Genomic DNA, 20,024 nt, shown 5'->3' with positions numbered 1-20,024 from the left:
CTGTTTCATCTGACAAACAGGCGGTCGAGACCCCAAAGTTCTCTATGACACTCGGCTGGTCATTTCAGCCTGGGTATCTTCCAAAGCAGATGGCACACACGCTTGCCTCAGTCATGAAGAAATCTCAATTGAGCACCCACAGAGCATTAGACTTTAAGTTACACAACTTCCTGGTGGCCCTTCCAAGGAAAACAGTGGTCATATGTACCCAGAATGAGTCAACTTTTTTCCTTGGGTTGTTAACTCTAAATCAATTAAATGTTAGGGAAATCCTAACAAAAATGATGATATTGGTTTTGAACAATCTTATTTCCTTTTGACAGTAATTACAGAATTTTGCCAGTTGTCTGTTAAGCAAACTCCCAGTTCACAATAATAAAATTATGTCATCAGGTGGCCCAAATAAAAAAGAAGAGACTAGAGTAATATGCAAGGCACTCAGGGAGCTCTGAAACTGAAAAGGATGTCTCTTCAGAAGCATATAATCTAGTTAGGGGCCAGACAGAGCGCCAGACACAGAAGCAAGTTTTCTCATGTTCATCTTTGCAACACCTGGTGAGGCAACTGGCAGAGAATCCCATTCAATAAATATTTGTCTCAACAAATTTGCTATTTGCCTTTAAAAGTTTTACTTGTATACAAACTGGCAAACACCATACAGTCACATATCTAGTCAAATATAATCTAGTCAAATAGCGCTTCTCAGTATAATTTAATGAGTTTATAAGAAAAGATATATAAAAAAACTTCGCCCACTGTGAAGTAAAAATAAGTCACTTTAACATACACACTTTCACTTCTGTAAATCCAACACTGATTCCTACTATGTGTGCATTCCCATTTAGTCTGACTTCCTATTTTTTTAAATTCCCAACATGCAGCAGCCTTCAATGAGTTAGTTCAGCTGAACTGTTTATTCTTAAAAAGAGTACAATGAACTTTGTCCTCAAAGAATTTTATCAACTTGAACATTTCCAAAGAGCCCTACGAGGCTTCCCAGCATGGCGGTCTTTCACTAAGTTTCCTACTTGGAAGGTGGCAGAACAGATGAGGGTCTGCGAGCGCCCGGGTTGGAGTCACAGCACAGCACGGTGGGGAAGCAGGGGAGACGGACTCACAGGCGGCTCTCCAAACGCGGCTGGCTGAGACAGCTTCATTGTGAGAAAGTGAACCGAATCACGAAAACCTTCCTAATGCCGAGATCTGTCCCAGGGTTCTTTTGCTACTTAAGAAGGGAAAGAGTAATCCTTGTGGGACGGTACTTTTATTTATGGCATCGCAGTTTTCTTCTCCAGCCACCGTTCTACCGCCAGGTGATTGATTGCGCTTGCCGCAGAATGCAGAGCGTGAAGACGTCTTAACTTGCTAACTGGGGCTGGTGACAGCCTTCTCACTTCCTGCCAAATGGATCAGACCACACTTTTAACCCTAGAGGAAGAAACATGAATAAAAACAGGATTCATTTGTAAATTTCCTACCACTTCCCTCCACCCCCTGCAAATAACACGACATTAGAATTGAGTTGTGCGGTTGACAGGCAGTCGACGGTGCTTGACAGCAAGCGGCCTGCCGGGACCCTGGAATGGAGCGGCCGGCCCGGAACCCACGGCAGCCACCAGCCACGGGAGACTAGTAAATGGCTCAGAGATTGCCCCGCCACAGGAAGGTAAGTATCTGGCCTAGTTAAAAATCTAAATTAAAAAAGGATGTTGACACAGATCACAAGAGTTTGGGCTAATAAACTGGAAACCGTTCATTCTCAGCCAACCTGGATCATCTCAAAGTTCCTAAACCATCCGACCATAAAGGGAACGCCTGAGCTTTGTATAAAGCTGAACCCCACGTCAATTAAAACAGCTCCCCAGTAAACAGTCTTTTCCCAGGAGGACAGTGTTTAAATGCGTGCTTCGTAAACACGTCTGTAAAAACAGCTATTCTCACTTCATATTTAACTGCGCACATCACATTTTTACGCCGACTTATCAAATGCAAGAGGAATGTGCAAACTTGCAAAAAACATTCTGGAGGGAAATAGATGAAATCTTGGGGTGACACCTATAAAGTGGCAACCGCTGTAAAATAAGTAGCACAGTCACAATCTAGGCTTACAGGGGAAAGATTTCTCCCATTGCAAAGCAAACACCCTCTACACACACATGCGTGCCTGTGTGTGCACAGACACAACTATACAAAGGACACTTAGTTTCGACTTTGAAGTTTACCTGGTGGCTGCACATCTTCTTGAACAATACCAGCCCGATTGATAGCTTGTTCCTTCTCTGAGAAACACAACAGAAAAATTAGTTTTTAGCTGGAAAGAAAAAATTACTTTTCAGCAAGAAGGGAAGGCAGTGGTGGTGGAAATCTTTTATTTATTTATTTATTTTCTGAAGCTGGAAACGGGGAGAGACAGTCAGACAGACTCTCGCATGCACCCGACCGGGATCCACCCGGCACGCCCACCAGGGGCGATGCTCTGCCCACCAGGGGGCGATGCTCTGCCCCTCCGGGGCGTCGCTCTGCCGCGACCAGAGCCACTCTAGCGCCTGGGGCAGAGGCCAAGGAGCCATCCCCAGGGCCCGGGCCATCTTTGCTCCAATGGAGCCTTGGCTGCGGGAGGGGAAGAGAGAGACAGAGAGGAAGGAGGGGGGGTGGAGAAGCAAATGGGCACTTCTCCTATGTGCCCTGGCCGGGAATCGAACTTGGGTCCCCCGCACGCCAGGCCAACGCTCTACCGCTGAGCCAACCGGCCAGGGCCTGGTGGAAATCTTTTATGTTTACACGGGACAAAGACAGAACCATTAGAAACCAATGTATGAGTGTTACTAAATTCAGAGATGTCATTACTCCAGGTTATGGAAATTAGACCCTACAGCAGAAAGCCTGGGCATTTTCAGTAAAAGAAAGCCGTATTTCAAACGCAAAGTTCCCAACTAACATCTTTTCTCTGTGTGTTCAGCATTTTTGGGAAAGCTACAAAACAGAGAAAGAACAATTTTGAAAGAACGGGTGGGCGTGACATTATGAGGGAAGGCTGCTGATCTGAAGGAACAAGTACAATTAACAGAAAACATGCAGTTTATGTCTACAATGTACTTCACTGAAGAGCCAGGCCCAGAGCTGAATATGCTATGTTTTTGATAGGAAATAGAGCAGAAAATTAATCTTTGGGTGGGTGGCTTTGGTTTGGGTAATTGAAGCTTCCCTAATTGATTGCAGGTGCTGTGCCAATTAGAAAGTGCGTTTCAGCTACAGCCGCCTAACCGATCTCTTTGGAGATGTCCAACAGGCAAGGGCCAAGAGAAATTGGGCGTTTTATGTCTGTGGGCTTCAAGCACTCTGACACATCTTTCTAAGTGGTTTATGATAAACCCAAGGTCTGTGAAAACAAAGACTTATTATTATACGTACGGTGAAAAAAAAAATGGTGGCTTTTCAGGGGAAAGACTCGGAGCCAAAGGATGTTTACTACTAAATTATAGTAATTAAATGTTGCAATCAGACCTTTGTTTTAATCAGGCTGACGGTGTTTCTTTAAAGCCACATTTAGCTCTTACTTAATATTAGGCCATTTTCTTTACTCTGACCTCTGGATTCTCATAAAGGTACACAAGCATCAAGCTACAAGAAATAGGGTTTTGCAAAGTTGAATATTCATTGAATGTGCTTCTCCAGCAATGTGACAGAAAGTCAATTCTCAGTGACCTACCTGATAGTTTTATCAATGCTAAGTTTTGCCTTGGCAAACAAAACACTGGGCAATAGGGATTATGGGAATCTTGATATCCAGTTCTAAGAGAGACAGGGAGAAGACAGCGCATAATGGAGCGCATTCTAGACAATGGCCGGTTGTGGTTTCACCAGGCCTCCCTGAAGAGCAGTCGGTGAATGCCACCAAGACCATCTGGACAGGACATGCCAAAGACTCCTTCCACCCAGAGTGGATGGTAATGCAGCCTCTGAGGCATCAGACTTTCCAAAATAACTCAACAGGTGACCTCATTTCCTAAGAGGCTGAGGTCCTAGAGGACGGAGCCCTATTCCACTGTCAACACGGAAGTCTCAAAGTACGGATGAGCCTCCAACATGCTCTTAGAAAGTGCCGATCTTCCTGTCATTGATCGTGCCAAGAACAAAGAGATATTATTTCCCACAACCTAAAAGATCCATTCTCCAGGACTATGGAAGAGGTAAGTGATGAGCTTTAAAAAAAATAATCGATGGCCAGAAAGCACTCTAGCCCTGCCGCTTTAAGGAGATCAGACACCCTGGTGTGCCGAACCTTCTCCTAGAAGCAGGTCGAGCACAGCCAAAGCGGCTGGCAGACCGCCACGCATCAAAGGAAGTTGACTTTTGATGGCAAGGGCAGAATGCCTAATTGTGCTCGATCCTCTTATGATGCAATGGAGGACCAACCAAACAGAAAGGAATCCCTGTCTTTATACTTTCTTGCTAATTTCTAATGAGGTTAGAGAGAGGCTGAGGATTCATTTTAAAAAGACCATAATCTCTTTTTAATCCTTGTCCTTATGCAGCCATGAGTTTTTTTGGCTTGGACAGGGAATTTAAACTGATTTGCTGAACCAGTTCCTATCAAGTGATAACCAGTATTAGCATCCTATCTACATCCATTCCCTGGTTCTTTACTCCAGTAATGTTTTATAAATACTCTAAGGCCAAAGCAGTCTTATATAAATTCATGATATGACACAAAGACACTGTTTGTGAATGCAGAATATGCTAAAAGGAAAACAAACCAGTCCCTCAGGATTTAGCAAGTACATCTTGATGTTGACAGTTAGGTTTCTATTTTGTGGTCATTAGAGAAATAGCATACGTCTATAAACCTCAGGAAAAGGGCGACGCAGAAGTCAGGGGTTTCACTATGTGAACAAATCAGAATGAGCTAATTACTGACTTTTCAGTAGTGAGCATGCTTCTATCAGGAGCCAAATGATGAAAATGCAAATACTGGGCCTGGAGCTCCGCGCGATGCAATGCCGGCTGGAGGAGGCCCCATTCCGGAGTCTCAGCAAGCCCGACTCTGCCCCCTGGTGCTGAGGCAGTGGTGTGATTTGTAGTTTTAATTGAGGATTGTTATCTCTAGTCAAAGGGCCAAGGTCTATTAGTAAACTGGTAATGCATACAGACTGGCAGATTTTTGTATGGTAGTAAAAGAAATCACCCAATTATTTTTAAGTCTCTGAAAATGAAAATATATCCTTACCTCTGCCTCATCTTCTCCTGCCAATAAGCAGTTAAATAAAAGCAACTCACAACCTCAGTAACTGGAAAAATGGCAACATTTAGAGTAAACATTAGATAATAGCATGGTATCAATATTAAATTTCCTGGATTGAATAACTGTATAGTGATTATGTAAGAGAATGTCCTTGTTCTTAGGAAATACATGCTGAGTGTTTAGGAATGAGAACTCACAATTCTTCCTCTCACTCTCCAATAGTTCGGCAAAACAACAGCAATCATTCTATCATACGTAGATATAATTATTAATATATGTATATATGTGTCTATCCATGTATGTATGTATAGATATATTTTACATTGGGGAGAAAGCAAATGTAGCAAAATGCTAACTGGTAAATCTAGGTGAACAATATATAGGAATTTATTGTACAACTCTTAGATCTTTTCTGTTGGTTTGTATTTTTCTTTTTTCTTTTTTAACAGAGACAGAGAGGAGAGAATCAGAGAGAGGGATGGATAGGGACAGACAGGAACAGAGAGAGATGAGAAGCATCAATCATTAGTTTTTTGTTGCGACACCTTAGTTGTTCACTGATTGCTTTCTCATCTGTGCCTTGACCGCAGGCCTTCAGCAGACCGAGTAACCCCTTGTTCGAGCCAGCGACCTTGGGTCCAAGCTGGTGAGATTTTTGCTCAAACCAGTTGAGCCCACACTCAAGCCGGCGACCTCGGGGTCTCAAACCTAGGTACTTCCGCATCCCAGTCTGATGCTCTATCCACTGCGCCACCGCCTGGTCAGGCTTTTCTTTTTTTTTTAATAGCAAATATATATACAACTGCAAAACAAGTATAAAGAAGTCTGACAACACTGTTGGACTGTTCCATGATGATTACTTCAAAGTAGCTTTTTTAAAATAGCAAATATAAAATTTAGAAAATACTCTTCCAGTGCTCCCATTTGCTGCTGTTGCCCAGACACATCCATCATCTAGATGTCCGGGGGTAACCCAGCGGCCAGCCGCCCTGGTGGTGAGTGCGCGCCTGAATGTGAGCAGCAGCTGGAGGGGACACACGGCCACCGCCAGCACTGGCTCCTCCCAGCCTGTACACACTTCTGCTTCCTCACCGGGCAGCCTCGGTGAATCCAGAGAGCTCTGAAATGCCGCTTAGAAAATAACACTCATCTGGACGTGCATCTCATTTGACTCTGTGGTGAGAGGAATAAAAAGCATATTCTGAGCACCTGGCATTCGATGAGAGAAAATGCCCTTCCGGTAAAAATCATTTCCGCATCAAGCAATTTCTTGTAACTGTTTTCGAACCCTGTAACACACTTTTAGCTGGGAGCAGCAGTGTGCAGCAAAACACGCCACCAGAGGTAGGAGAACTCTCCCGGCTCTGGCGTGTAACCTGCCCTCTGCTGTTCAACACTTCCGGCTGTCAGGTGAGACAGGGCATCAGTAAGCAGCAGGCAAGCTTGGGGAGTTAGGGCCTAGTGTCCACCTAGCAATATGCTACAGGACCTTGGACAGGTCACCTAAATGAGAGGACTTAAGGAGCACAGGGTCTCTGGCAAAACAAGGGTTTTATGCTTCTGCAGATGTGATAAATTTTAAAATGAACAGGATGATGGAAAACGATCTGATCTGGTCTCATTTCACAGGCTGGCCCAAAATGCCATACATAGGTTGTTGCTAAGAGGCCACACTCAGGATCACTGCCTAGTTCTAGGATGCAAAGACAGGTCAGGCTTCGAGTTACAGCATCTTTACTCATCCCTGAATGTGGGCTCTGCAGACCAGCCACGCTGTGCCAACAGGGTGAGCGCTAAACGCAGCAGCATCCAGGATGCCCTCTAGGAGCACAGTGGTCTCCATACTTCTTGTCTGGGACCAGAGACCACCAAGGCCAACTGCCATCTCCCCCATGCTCATTTCAGGACCAAGGTATCATGTGCAGAACTGACCTTGTACTTCATATACTGCCGAGCAAACTCTGGCTGAGCTAGTGACGGAGCTGAAGCTCACAGTGAAGGTCAAGATGAAATCCCACGAGGCAGCCTGGTGACAGCGGCCTGCCTGATTACAAAGCATGGAAGATCTCCTTGGCTTGACTCTACCTAAGCAGCCATCCTTCTCTTTCCTGCTGCACTGTGGCTTCTTCCAGCAGAGGCCCTGGAGCCTGCCTGTCCCCACAGTCCCCGTCCCCAGGCCGGGCAGCCTCAGTCAGCTAGTCCAGGTGAATGGCCCGCACTGACTTGACACATAAGCCCTGCAAGGCCTCCCGTGCTGCCACTGGCCCCACTTCTCCGGGACTGCCCTCCCAAGAACTGTGGGCTTCTGCTAGGTCTGCCCAGAATCTTGAGGAAACAGATAGATGAGGGATGGTCAGAAAAGGAACGCCCAACAGGAGAGGCTAAGAGGAGTGGCTGGGAGACAGAAGCAAAGGGCCAAGCCAGGAGGACAGGCAGAGGGCTGGTCACAGAAGCCCAGGGACGAGGACCTCGAGGCAGGAGTGCCTGGCCGGTGGCTGTGCCTCTCACTCACAGACCCGACTTCCTGCATTACAGAGAGAACAGAAGTCATCACCCAGGAGTGATCACAACTTATCAACATCAAACCTAACTTAGCTGCGTCCGTACCGGCCCTTCCTCCCGAGCTGGCAGACGGGTGTCCGGCGTGGGTCCGACGCTCTCCCTCCTATCTGCTCTCCAGACCCCACACCACCTCCCGCCCTATGGCTTGTCTTCCCTACCACTGTCTCCCTTTGTCCAGAGACTCTCTCGGCTCTTCCATCTTTCTCATAGAAACTAGAATGACACTCTGCCTAGGCCCCTGGACCTGCTACAAGCACACACTGTCATTCTCCTCCCCTCACAGCCAAACATCCTTCATCAACTTAACATACTATTTACTCTCCAACCCACTGCAGTCTGCTTTCTGTCCACAACCAAACCATCTAAAGCAGTGGTCCCCAACCCCCGGGCCGCAGACCGGTACCGGTCCGTGGGCCATTTGGTACCGGTCCGCAGAGAAAGAATAAATGACTTACATTATTTCCGTTTTATTTATATTTAAGTCTGAACGATGTTTTATTTTTTAAAAATGACCAGATTCCCTCTGTTACATCCGTCTAAGACTCAGTCTTGACACTTGTCTGCTTGTCTCGGTCACATGATACTTTTTTTTATCCATCCCACCCTAAAGGCCGGTCCGTGAAAATATTTTCTGACATTAAACCAGTCCGTGGCCCCAAAAATGTTGGGACCACTGACCTAAAGTATTCTTAACAAGATGACCTATGACCATTACCTCTAAAAAAAAAATCTAATGGCTATTTTCACTTCTTATCTTCCTGTCTCCAAGAAGCCTGGCCCTGCTGACCACACCCCTTTTTCATGAAGCATTGTCTTTCTGGCGCTTGTGACTACAGCCTCTCTTGGCTTCAGTGCCTTCGCTCTGGCCACTCCTTCTCGGTCCCTCTGAGGCCCCTCTCTCCTCTGCTTGCTCTCCCAGCAGTGTTCACCAGCATCCTGGTTCCTGGCCAGCTTCTCTCCTTCCATCTCTGAACACTGCCCGGGAGCCCTGACCCCTGTTCCCACCCAGCGCGAACACGCTGCATCTCGAGCCACACTCAGCCCCAGGACCTCCGCTCCAGACAGCATCGCCGTTGCCTATGCAGGTCTCCAAGAGCACAGCCCGACTCCGACAACTCAGGACACCCCAAAGGGAACTAGCTTGTCCTCGCACCCCCCAAAACGGACTCCTTCTTGTGTTTATATTAATAATGACCCGCGCCACCATCGCCCCAGCTTCTAGAGCCCCACGGCTGAGTGCCATTCTCCTTCCTCTCCCGCCTCACCCTGTGGGCCATTAGCCGCACATGCGTGTAGCATTTCCTTCTTAAATATAGCTCCCAAATTCAATACTTCTTCCCAGTCCTGTAACCAGCAAAGTGCAGCCTTCCTGCGCCTGCCTTCCTGCGCCTGCCGTCCCGCCCCCTGCTTTGACCCATCCAGCCCCGCCTTCACGTTACAGAGCAACGCCTGCGAAGAGTGGATCTCATCACCTCGTTCTCCCGATTAAAACACTTCAGTGATCCTCCACTAGCTGGACTCTGAGGACTGCAGAGGGCTACTGAAGTATTTTAATTAAGCAAGATGATCAAATTCAAAGAACAAATGGCATGACAACAGCCACAACAGAAGACCCGGAGTTCTATACGTTTTCTAACAAACAAGAATGAATTTTCCCAGTTACAAATTCACACCAATGAAATATTAACAGATGTATTTCAGAATGAAGAAAACGAACTAGAAAGGAGTGAGATGGGAGAAGCCCGGGTGCCTAGAGACTGTGGGAAAAGAGAAACAGTCATGACTATGAGCACCGTGAGTAGGGAGTAACAAACACAAGATAGGACTGAAAGTATTTCTGCCGCTAGAACAGGGCTAAGCGTTCTAAGATCTTTGTATGTTTCATAGACGGGTAAAGATATGGACTAATTTTAAACAATCATAAAATAATAAAAATAGAATGTAAAACTTTCTTTCTTTCTTTCTTTTTTTTCCCCTGAAGCTGGAAACGGGGAGAGACAGTCAGACAGACTCCCGCATGCGCCCGACCGGGATCCACCCAGCACGCCCACCAGGGGCAACGCTCTGCCCACCAGGGGGCGATGCTCTGCCCCTCCTGGGCGTTGCTCTGCCGCGACCAGAGCCACTCCAGCGCCTGGGGCAGAGGCCAAGGAGCCATCCCCAGAGCCCGGACCATCTTTGCTCCAATGGAGCCTTGGCTGCGGGAGGGGAAGAGAGAGACAGAGAGGAAGGAGGGGGGGAGGGGGGGAGAAGCAAATGGGCGCTTCTCCTATGTGCCCTGGCCGGGAATCGAACCCGGGTCCCCCGCACGCCAGGCCGATGCTCTACCACTGAGCCAACCAGCCAGGGCCAAAACTTTCAAACTACATGGTAGAGGAGGGAGAAATATAAAGCCTGGAAGGCAGAAAAGGAGAAGAAAATAAAAAGAAAGATAGAGATAGAAGAGTAGAAAACACAAAATAAGATGGAGAAAATAAAAGTAAATATAATAGTAAACATAATAAATGAAAATGAACTCAAGAGATGATCAGATTGGATTTAAAAATCCAGGTTAGACTTAAGTACAAATAAAGGCTGACTATAAGAGGATAGATATACCAGGAAAAGATTAAACAAAAGAAAGCTGGTAACTAATAATATCAGATAAAATAGAGTGGGGGAGGAATAGGTGGAATAAAGAAGACCCCTATATATCATGATAATTGAAAACAGTTCTCCAGAACACTCTAGATTATGTGTACCTAATAACATGGCCTCAAAACAGCTAACAGAATTAAGAAGATCTCTAATCAACATATATAGAACCTGTATCTAACAACCAGAGACCACACATCATTCCAAGCATATAGAAAATGTTTGTAAATATTGATCTGTACCAAGCCACAAAGCAGATCTTCACCACTATTACAGAATCGAAATCACAGTCCACCTTCTTTGACTCCAGATGCATATAAGGTAGAAATCAGCAATAAAAGTAAACAGAAAGACCACCGTGGCTGCTGGTAGAGACTGGGTAGTAAGTGGCGCCTGGAGGAGGCAGGGGGACCAGCTCCGAGTCCACGCAGTGGACGGGGGAAGCTGGGCTGGACGAAAGGTGAGGGAGACAGAAGCGTTCTGCCTTGCTCGGCCAGGGACATCCAGCACCTCCCACAGTGACAAGTACATAGTAATTAATAACATCCATGCTTTAGAAACAATTTTTAAAGCTAAGTAGATGCTAGTTGAATGTGCTGAAATTAATTTAAGCTCCAGCCTCCCAGCAGTGTCCCACAGCCATGTTCGCCTCACCTAACTGGACCCGTTTACTGTTGGGCTAGACAGCCCTGGGTGTGTCTACCTGCTGACATCTCGTCTCATGTCCCTGCCCTTATGGCTCATTTTTTTAAACGTTTTTATGGGATGCCTGGTATAAGACTACACTAGGTGTTTCCATACCTGTTACCTCATTAAGAACACCCCAACCCTGTAAATTTGGGCTGGAAGCTCCATTGCTAGAGATGAGGAAAGAGGCCGGGCTCAGAGAGGTTAAGTACTTACTTTAAAGTCCTCATCTACTAGACACTCCTCTGCCCTACTCCCTTTTCTCCCTCCCTTAGAGAGGCAGTATGGCGCTGCCACGGTGTACCGATTAAGGGCACTGATTCAAATCCCAGGTCTGTGACTCACCATCTGTGGGTCCTTGTGTAAGTAACTTAACTATTCCACAGGTCAGTTTGTCCACAAATAAAATGGGCACAAGGCTCACACAGCAGATACCACAAAGGTTTGTTATGAGAACTAAGTCAGTTAACCCAGTACATGAAATGCTTGGAAGGGTGTCAAGACAGAATATGCATAATAAATTTTCAGTAAATACCAGTCATTTAGTATTACGTATCTCTGTTTAAAGAACCAGTTATGTCTCTCAAAGAAGAAATGGCCAAATTAATTGAAATTGAACCATAAAAGTGGGGCAGGCATAAAATGCCTTCCAGTGAAAAAGCAAATACTGTGGCCACTCATTCAATTTTCACCTAAAAGGCCTGATCTGTTTGCCTCAAGTGACTCAGACAACCACAGATTTTAGCGAATTTTTCTAAGACTATTGTAGGGATACATGGCACAAACCCACACCTTGATAATGTGATCTAGACCAGGAGTTCCCAACCTTGCCATCATTCACATTTTAGGCCGGGTAATTCCTCGTCATGAGAAGCTGTCCTGCACACTGCAGAAAGTTGAACAGCGTCCCTGGCCTCTATCCACTAGATACCAGTAGCACACTCACCTCACTTCATCCCACCCCACTCCACCCCCCAATAGTGACAAGCAAAATGTCTCCAGAGGTCCCCTGGGGAACAAAATCATTCTCAGTTGAAACCTACTGCTCTAGTCTTCAAAACTGAAACTTTCCTAGGGGGATCCAAAGCAGACCCCCTTGTCCCATGTTCAATTCTAGAGGCCGTAATAAAATGGTCTATGACAGGGATCCGATCAAGAATGATGATGGAAATAGATTATGCAGGGCTTCACACAGCCCTGTGTTTACCCCCCGCAATCCCCCATGCACAGCGCACATAGGCTGGAAGGCAAAATGCACAGAGGCCATTTTAATCTTGGCTGATGAAAAGAAGCTACAAGGCCATTTAAGTGTGTATTTAAAATGCTCTGCCTCCAGAAACCAAATGTTGTAGCATTTGTAATGGGCAGAGCATTTACACGGAGCTTTCGCCTTCAAATTGCCAAGCTTTCAGCCTCCGCTAATATTCTCAAGGGGCAGGGTTGGCCCTCTTCCATCTTCAAGATGATTCAGGTTTCCTGGAGAACAAAATGAGCCTCTAATGCCTAATATTTTCTCTCTGACAGATGGTTTCAGATGTATCAAAGTGCTAATCCTTGCTGAGGTATAGGTCTCAAGGAAGGAGAGTTTGGCTTTTAGCATGATAGGACTTGAATGATTAAGGAGGAAAATTACTCCCAGGATATTCACCATTGTCATGTGAGCAACCAGCTTAAAATGAAGACAGCAGGACCTGAAAAAAAAAGATGTGAGAAAAAGAGAGGAAAAACTAAAAAACCCAGGTTAACAGTTAGGTTTGAAACATTTCCGGCCAAAGACATCACTGGGAGTGGAAATGAGGTTGCCAATAAAATCACCTTCTAGCTCAGCGTGATTAGGGTTTAATCTGCTTCCCCTACATCACCATTTCCAGCTACAGGGTGTGGAAGCTCTGGAGACGGAGGCCAGGGCTGGAATACTTACTTGCCTTGCAACTTACTAGCTGTGTGACCTGGGACATGTTATACAACCTTTCTGAGCCTCAGTTTCCCCACCTGCATCACGGGTAATAATACCTATCTCAAAGTGAGGTTGTGGAAATTAAACAAGCCAATGTATGCCTATGCTGACATATGATCAACGTTCGGATAATATTAATTATTAAGTATGAACTAGTATTTAGTGTGCACCTACTATGGGCAGACTGCTTTCATTACCACCTTTGAGTCTCACAAGAGGCTAAGAGGTTTGATTTTAGATATTACAGAAACATTTACAGAGGAGGACACTCAGGATCGGGGAGACTGTGTCACTCATCTAGGGTCACACGCACAGCAGAATTCAAACCCGGGTCAGCCTGACTGCGGGGCCTAGATCTTACCACGTCCCCACCTTGGGGCAGGGAGTAATTGGGACTAGATCACCACACTGGGTCAGAGGTCACTCACGGTATTCCTCCGGCCGCAGTAGGGGCCGGAAGTAGATGGGGTAGAAGGCGGCGCCGACCAAGGAGATGAAGCCGCCGAAAATGAGCGCGGTCCGCAGGTTCCGGGACATGGCACCCGCGGGGACGGCTCTGACCCGCTCAGAAGCCCGCAACTCGGGACCCGGCCACTTGCAACAGGGAATTCCGCGGGCGCTCCGGGGTCACAACACAGCTCGGAAGAGGCGGAGCTGCTTTCGCTTCCGGCCCTGAGGGCGTGGCTAGGAGGTGCGGTGGGGCGTGGTTAGGGAGAGGGTGGGGCCAGGGGCGGGTTTGGGGGCTGGACGGAGCTCGTGCGGCGGGTGGGGTGGGGCAGAGGGGGCGGGGCCTTACGCGCGCACGCACCCGGTCCCTGTGCTCCCAGGCGGTGTAATGCCCCCGAGGATCGCTAGAGATGGTTTGAGAGTGGAGCTTTTGTTGCGCTCCATTCTGCGGACCCTGTGCTACCCCCTGCTTTGCCCTGCCCTCTCTGCCTAGCTCCCACCTTGGCCACTCTTCTGACCTCCTTTGCCACTCCCTCCTTTACCAACAGCTCTTCCCTGTTCTTACCCATTGATTTGATTTTAACAACTGTCTACCATGAGCCCAATGCTCCCTGTGGCTCCCAGATTTAATCCTCAGTCGGCCCATTTTACAGGTGAGTGCACCATGAACTGGCAGCCCAGCTTTGACCAAGTCACTTGGCCTTTCTGAGGGTGGTTTGAGGGGATTAGAGACAAAGGGGCAATCGCCTAGCCCAGGATGGCCTGCGGGGGTGTTCTGAAACTCCAGCTACAGGGGCTTCAGGACCAAAACTAGCCTGGGAGGAATGTTGTTTCAACATCCATGCTTCAAGAAGACATTTTCTGACTCCATTTTTCATCCCTTCTTTCTCCCCGTTCCCTTTATGAACGAGGATGGGTAGTAAGTAGAGATCAGCACAGGGCAGAAAGCCAGCAGCCAGTCCCACAGATGGGACCTTGGGGCTCTGCCTTACTGCCTGGAATGGTAGACCACTGAAGACAGACATTGGCTTCCTCTTCTTATAATTGCCATCCTCCATCGTTCCCGGGAGGCGGACCCAGCATATGATCTGTCCAGGAGTATACTGGGCAGCTGAGACTAAGATTCCTGCAGTCCTCACTCAATCTTGTGTTACAAATAAGAATGATACCAGCAGCTGGGAGCTGAGGCGCAAATAGGATATTTATCTTGACCCCAGCAGCATTATTTAGTCCAGAAAAGATCTATGATCTTTCAGAAATGGTGTGCTTTCAGAGCTTGGGTCTTCTCTTTCTTTGTAGTTTTGTAGTTCAATCAAGCTACTCTCTACCTCTGTGGATCCGGAAGCATATAAATCAGGTGTTCGATCTGTCAGCAGATTTATGAACTATCAGCCATGCTCCAAACACCAGGCAAAGAGCTATGGGGAACACAAAGATGAATAAGACGTGACCCTTGCTCTCCAGGATCCTGCCATGTTGATGAAGAGACAGGACATACATAAAAAGATAACTAATGACCCAGTGTTGCTGGTGAGTGATGTGGTCCTGCAGGCGACAGGAGTTCAGAGGAGGAAGACCGATGACTGTAGGGTAAGGCAGCTGTACTCGGGTGCTTGCAGAAGCTTGTTAGAGTGAAGACAGAGGAGTTCATAGCAGAGAGGGAAAGAACGGATGCATGCTTTATACCACGTGACAGGAAAACTCCCAGCGGTAGTGCACATTTGTCATTTTAGCAGTACCCACCTTGCTTTCTGTTGATAAAAGAATGCTGAATATCTTTTGGCAAACCACTCCCCTCCTATTCTCAACCCATGATGGAAGCTGGGGCTTCTCCCCCAACCCCGATCCTTACTTTTTCCCAGCTCCAAAAGTTAAACATATAACCGAGCCTGGCCAAACTCCTGAACCATAGGGGTTGATTGACACAGAGCCAAGGCCTGATCATCCACTATCACTGCAGCTTCCAGGCCGCAGGACCCATGTTCAGCCAACCACAGTCTGTCCCAGCTGCTGGCAAGCTGGGTTTGAGCTTGAGGGGATGAGACTCTGGAGCTGCAGGAGATGCCCACTGAGAGACTGAGACTGAGGACAAGCAGGAGATGCCCACTGAGAGACTGAGAATGAGGACAAGCAGGAGATGCCCACTGAGAGACTGAGAATGAGGACAACACAGCGGCAGGAGGCCTGAGAGACAGAACTCAGATGCTGACCTTACAGTTGAGACCCCCGAAGCCCACTGTGCCTAAAATGGGATCTACCCCTGGACTTCTTGGTAATATCCAGTCCCTTCTTCACTGAAGCCAGTTTGAATTGGGTTCTGTCTTTGAAAACAGAAAGAGTTAGTTCCAGATGCAATAAATCCCCATGGGTGTAATTTCATTTGCTTACCATCCCCCCATGCTTCAAGTCAAGGATTGCTCTGGTTTGTAGACCGTCTCTGCCATTTGTATAGCTTATTAGCATCATCACACCAAACACTAGTTATTCAGCGCTTGCTTGCCACTCCCCTGAGTCCTGCCAACTAGAAGTCCGTCTCTTTGATCCCAGTGTTCTCCCTGTTTCTGAAAATTACACTGACCAGTAAATCAAATCAGTGAAGACTTAAATTATATGCCTCCTCAGGGCAAAGCACTGGACTGGTTAATTGGGAACACAAAAAGAAAGCAGTGAACATTTGTGTATTCAACAAAGGTTCACTGAGCCCAGAACAATGTGCCAGGCACTTTTCAGGTACTGGTGGAGGCAGCAGTGAATTAACAGGAGAGCCTGTTGTCCTCATGGTGTCTACAGTCTAGTGGAGGAATGAGATGTGGCAATGGATAGTAAGTGATTGCTTTTTGGCCACTCAGATTCCTCTAATAGTAGTTCCTGATTCCTTTCAAAGAATGTCTCTCATCTTGGCATTCTTGGTTGGACTGTAAATCTGGGGCCCTGTCCATTCCTATCAATACCAATATCAAGGCTGTAGAGCACTTCCTCTGTACTGGTCACCGCCACAGGTTTATCCAGTCAGTACTCACCAACGCACATGAACAGGTATCTCCATCTGCAGAGGGAGAAGCCAGGGCATAGCAAGAATAACTTGCTCAAGGTCACGTAGCTAATAAGTGGCAGAGTCGGGATTCAAATTCAGGTTGTCTCCAGAGACCTGCTTTTCCCATCAATCTACATTGCCTTGCAAAGTCAGTGAGCTCATGTTGTCTGAGCGTGGGTAAACTCTTATCTGGCCCAACTGTTCTTTCTCACAGAAATCAGAATTGTAAGGATGGTGACACAAGGAAAAACAGCACAGTTGCAGTAGATTTCTTTTTAAGATTTGACTTATTCATTATAGAGAGGTGGGAGAGAGAAAGGGGGAGGAGCAGGAAGCATCAACTCCCATATGTGCCTTGACCAGGCAAACCCAGCGTTTTGAACTGGCAACCTCAGCATTTCCAGGTCAACGCTTTATCCACGCGCCACCACAGGCCAGAACTTCAGTGGATTTTTTCATTGCTAATACTTGGAGATTTTTGCGTATCTCCCACTTGCTTGGAACCCAGGAGCCTCTATCCTTCCCCCTTGCAGTCTGACTCACCACGGTTCCTTGTATGCTGCAGGCCATCCCATGTTTCCAGCAACTCCCTTTGGACTTCGGTTAGAGTCACTTTTGGTTGCATAGCAGTAGAAACTCTTATAGAGACAGAATTTCCACATGGCATAGGCAAAGGGCTTGGGGCCTCATAGCTGTGTGAATGCTTGTGAATGCCAAAGGGCGTTTGGGTCTGGAGGAAGGTATTTGTGCAAAGGGAGAAAGCTCAGGGATGTAAGGGGACAGGATGCAAGTCAAATATGTCAGGAGTCCTAGGGTGCATATTTTCATCTCAATCACTGAGAAAAAAATTGGTTTGGGCTCCTGCCCGGCACTTGCTCCTACTTGCCTTGGATGTGAAGATTGAATGCTTGCAGGGAGCAGACCACCAGTGGAGTCTTGCACGGGCTTCAGACAGACATCAAAGTTAATCCGCTCTCTGATCTAAGCAAAATGGTGATGAGGGTTTCATGGGACAGCAGCTCCACTAATTGTGGCACTGCAGCGCAGCTGATGTATTTTTAGAATATTGTGGATTCCCAAGAAATATCAGGATTTTCTGCAGGAAAACAGTCAGACTAGAAGGCCGAGGTTAGAAATACAGCGCAATCTAATGCAGGGGCCTCTGGGCCTACACTTGTGAGAATATGGAGGGGAACTCCCTCTCCATTTTCATCGGGCACAGTGACCCTCTGGGTGCCTACTCACCTCTATAAATATTTCCGATTTAGATCATTTGTCAAAAAATTTTTCCCTTTGATCTGTTCTTTACATCTGAGAATTACCCAGATGTCTATCTTGGTTTATCTCTTTACGTACTCTGCACTCCACAGTAATTTTTAAAATATATGCTTTATTTATTGATTAGTTTTAGAGAGAAAGGAAGGAGAGTGAGAGAGGAGGGGAGGGAGAGAAACATCAGTTTGTTGTTCCACTTATTTATTCATGCACTGTTTGACTCATGCTTGTGCCTTGCCCCAAGATTGATGTATTGGGACGATACTCTAACTGACCTGGACAAGGTGTACCCACAGTTTTAGCTAAAATCTTTATGACTTCTAGAACCAACATTTCTGCTGAACTCTAGCCTCATGTGCTTGGTGGACACCTTCATTCAGGTGTAAGACCCCTTGGGTGACTGGAGGCTACATCAACTCTCCCAGGTCATGGCTTCCTAACTCATCTTGGACATGCCTTCATCATGAACTGCCTTTTTCACAGGGTAACCAACATTACCTTCTGAAAGCATCCATCTGGCTAGTGATTGCTCTTCTCCGAAGCTTCAGAATCTCCCTGAAGACACAAATTCCTCAGCCTTTATTACTCAGGTTTTAGTCAACCTATCGTGAGAAGCCGCTGCCGCATCTGTGCGCCTCTGCCGAGTGAAATAATCAGTCTCTGTGTCTCGGTTGCCGTGACTGTGTCTATGCCATAGCCGATTGAATCAGCATGGACATGTGACACAGAACCAGGTCCAAGGTCCAAAGTCTCTGCCTGAACGGGGAATGGGCTGACCCAGTGAGGTTCTCTGCCTCTTGAATGTCAGCTGTCAAGTCCGGGTGAGTCGGGAGTTGAGCAGAGGGAGCAGAAGTTGGGCTGAGGCCCAGGGAGCGGCAGTGAGTAAGCCCGGCAATGAGTCAGCAAGGCCCGGGAGAGGAAGGCTCGGTGAGTAGCTGGGGAGGGGATTGCCTGGGAATAGCAGGAAGCAGAGAACGATGGAGGAGAATTAACATGCAGATCCAGAAATCCCTGCTGCTGAGATGTAACAAAATTCCTTAGGCCCGAGGGCTACCACGGACTCGTTTATTCATTCATTGCTTTCTACCATTTTTGAAAAAATACTTTATTTATTTATTTTAGAGAGAGAAGAAAGAGAGAAAAGTGAGGGTGGTGGTAGAAGTGGGAAGCATCAACTCACAGTTGCTTCTTGTTTGTGCCTTGACCAGGCAAGCCCAGGGCTTCACACCAGCACCCTCAGTGCACCAGGTCGACGCCTTGCCCACTGCGCCACCACAGTGTACCGGGTCGACGCCTTGCCCACTGCACCACCTCAGTGTACCGGGTCGACGCCTTGCCCACCGCGCCACCACAGTGCACCAGGTCGACGCCTTGCCCACTGCACCACCTCAGTGTACCAGGTCGACGCCTTGCCCACTGCACCACCTCAGTGTACCAGGTTGACGCCTTGCCCACTGCACCACCTCAGTGTACCAGGTTGACGCCTTGCCCACTGCACCACCTCAGTGTACCAGGTTGACGCCTTGCCCACTGCGCCACCACAGTGCACCAGGTCGACGCCTTGCCCACTGCACCACCTCAGTGTACCAGGTCGACGCCTTGCCCACTGCACCACCTCAGTGTACCAGGTTGACGCCTTGCCCACTGCACCACCTCAGTGTACCAGGTCGACGCCTTGCCCACTGCGCCACCTCAGTGTACCAGATTGACGCCTTGCCCACTGCACCACCTCAGTGTACCAGGTTGACGCCTTGCCCACTGCACCACCTCAGTGTACCAGGTTGACGCCTTACCCACTGCACCACCTCAGTGTACCAGGTCGATGCCTTGCCCACTGCACCACCTCAGTGTACCAGGTTGACGCCTTACCCACTGCACCACCACAGTATACCAGGTCGACGCCTTGCCCACTGCGCCACCTCAGTGTACCAGGTCGACGCCTTACCCACCGCACCACCTCAGTGTACCGGGTTGACGCCTTGCCCACTGCGCCACCTCAGTGTACCGGGTTGATGCCTTGCCCACTGCGCCACCTCAGTGTACCAGGTTGATGCCTTGCCCACTGCGCCACCACAGGCCAGGCTGTTTTCTACCACTTTTGAGGAGCAGCCACTATACGCCAGGAACTACTCTGCACATTAGCCAGAGTCCTTGCCCTCATGGAGCTTATGTGCTAGTTAGGGAGG

General features: G+C 47.6%; 1 protein-coding gene across 1 annotated transcript; it reads right to left on the bottom strand.

Moving 5' to 3' along the window:
* Positions 1-756: 756 nt before the first annotated feature.
* Positions 757-13,756, bottom strand: SMIM20 (small integral membrane protein 20). Its single transcript, XM_066385016.1, has 3 exons — positions 13,511-13,756; positions 2,223-2,279; positions 757-1,428 (listed from the first exon to the last, which is right to left on the bottom strand). Exons 1-3 carry the CDS (start codon positions 13,617-13,619, stop codon positions 1,391-1,393), a joined length of 204 nt encoding a protein of 67 aa, XP_066241113.1. The 5' UTR covers positions 13,620-13,756; the 3' UTR covers positions 757-1,390.
* Between the last annotated feature and the right edge of the window lie 6,268 nt (positions 13,757-20,024).

Source organism: Saccopteryx leptura, chromosome 5 (assembly GCF_036850995.1).
Source record: "Saccopteryx leptura isolate mSacLep1 chromosome 5, mSacLep1_pri_phased_curated, whole genome shotgun sequence".
Lineage (NCBI taxonomy): Eukaryota > Metazoa > Chordata > Mammalia > Chiroptera > Emballonuridae > Saccopteryx > Saccopteryx leptura.
The sequence above is the reverse complement of the archived record's forward strand: the minus strand, read 5'-3'. Positions and strand labels throughout refer to the sequence as shown.

Bases quoted from the DNA above. Each gene is read 5' to 3' on its own strand.
- SMIM20 (XM_066385016.1), bottom strand. From the start codon at position 13,619: ATGTCCCGGAACCTGCGGACCGCGCTCATTTTCGGCGGCTTCATCTCC. The intron at 2,280-13,510 runs GTGAGTGACCTC...TGTGTTTCTCAG, and splicing joins ACTGCGGCCGGAGGAATACC to AGAAGGAACAAGCTATCAAT. The intron at 1,429-2,222 runs GTAAACTTCAAA...TTCTTCCTCTAG, and splicing joins AGAAGATGTGCAGCCACCAG to GGTTAAAAGTGTGGTCTGAT.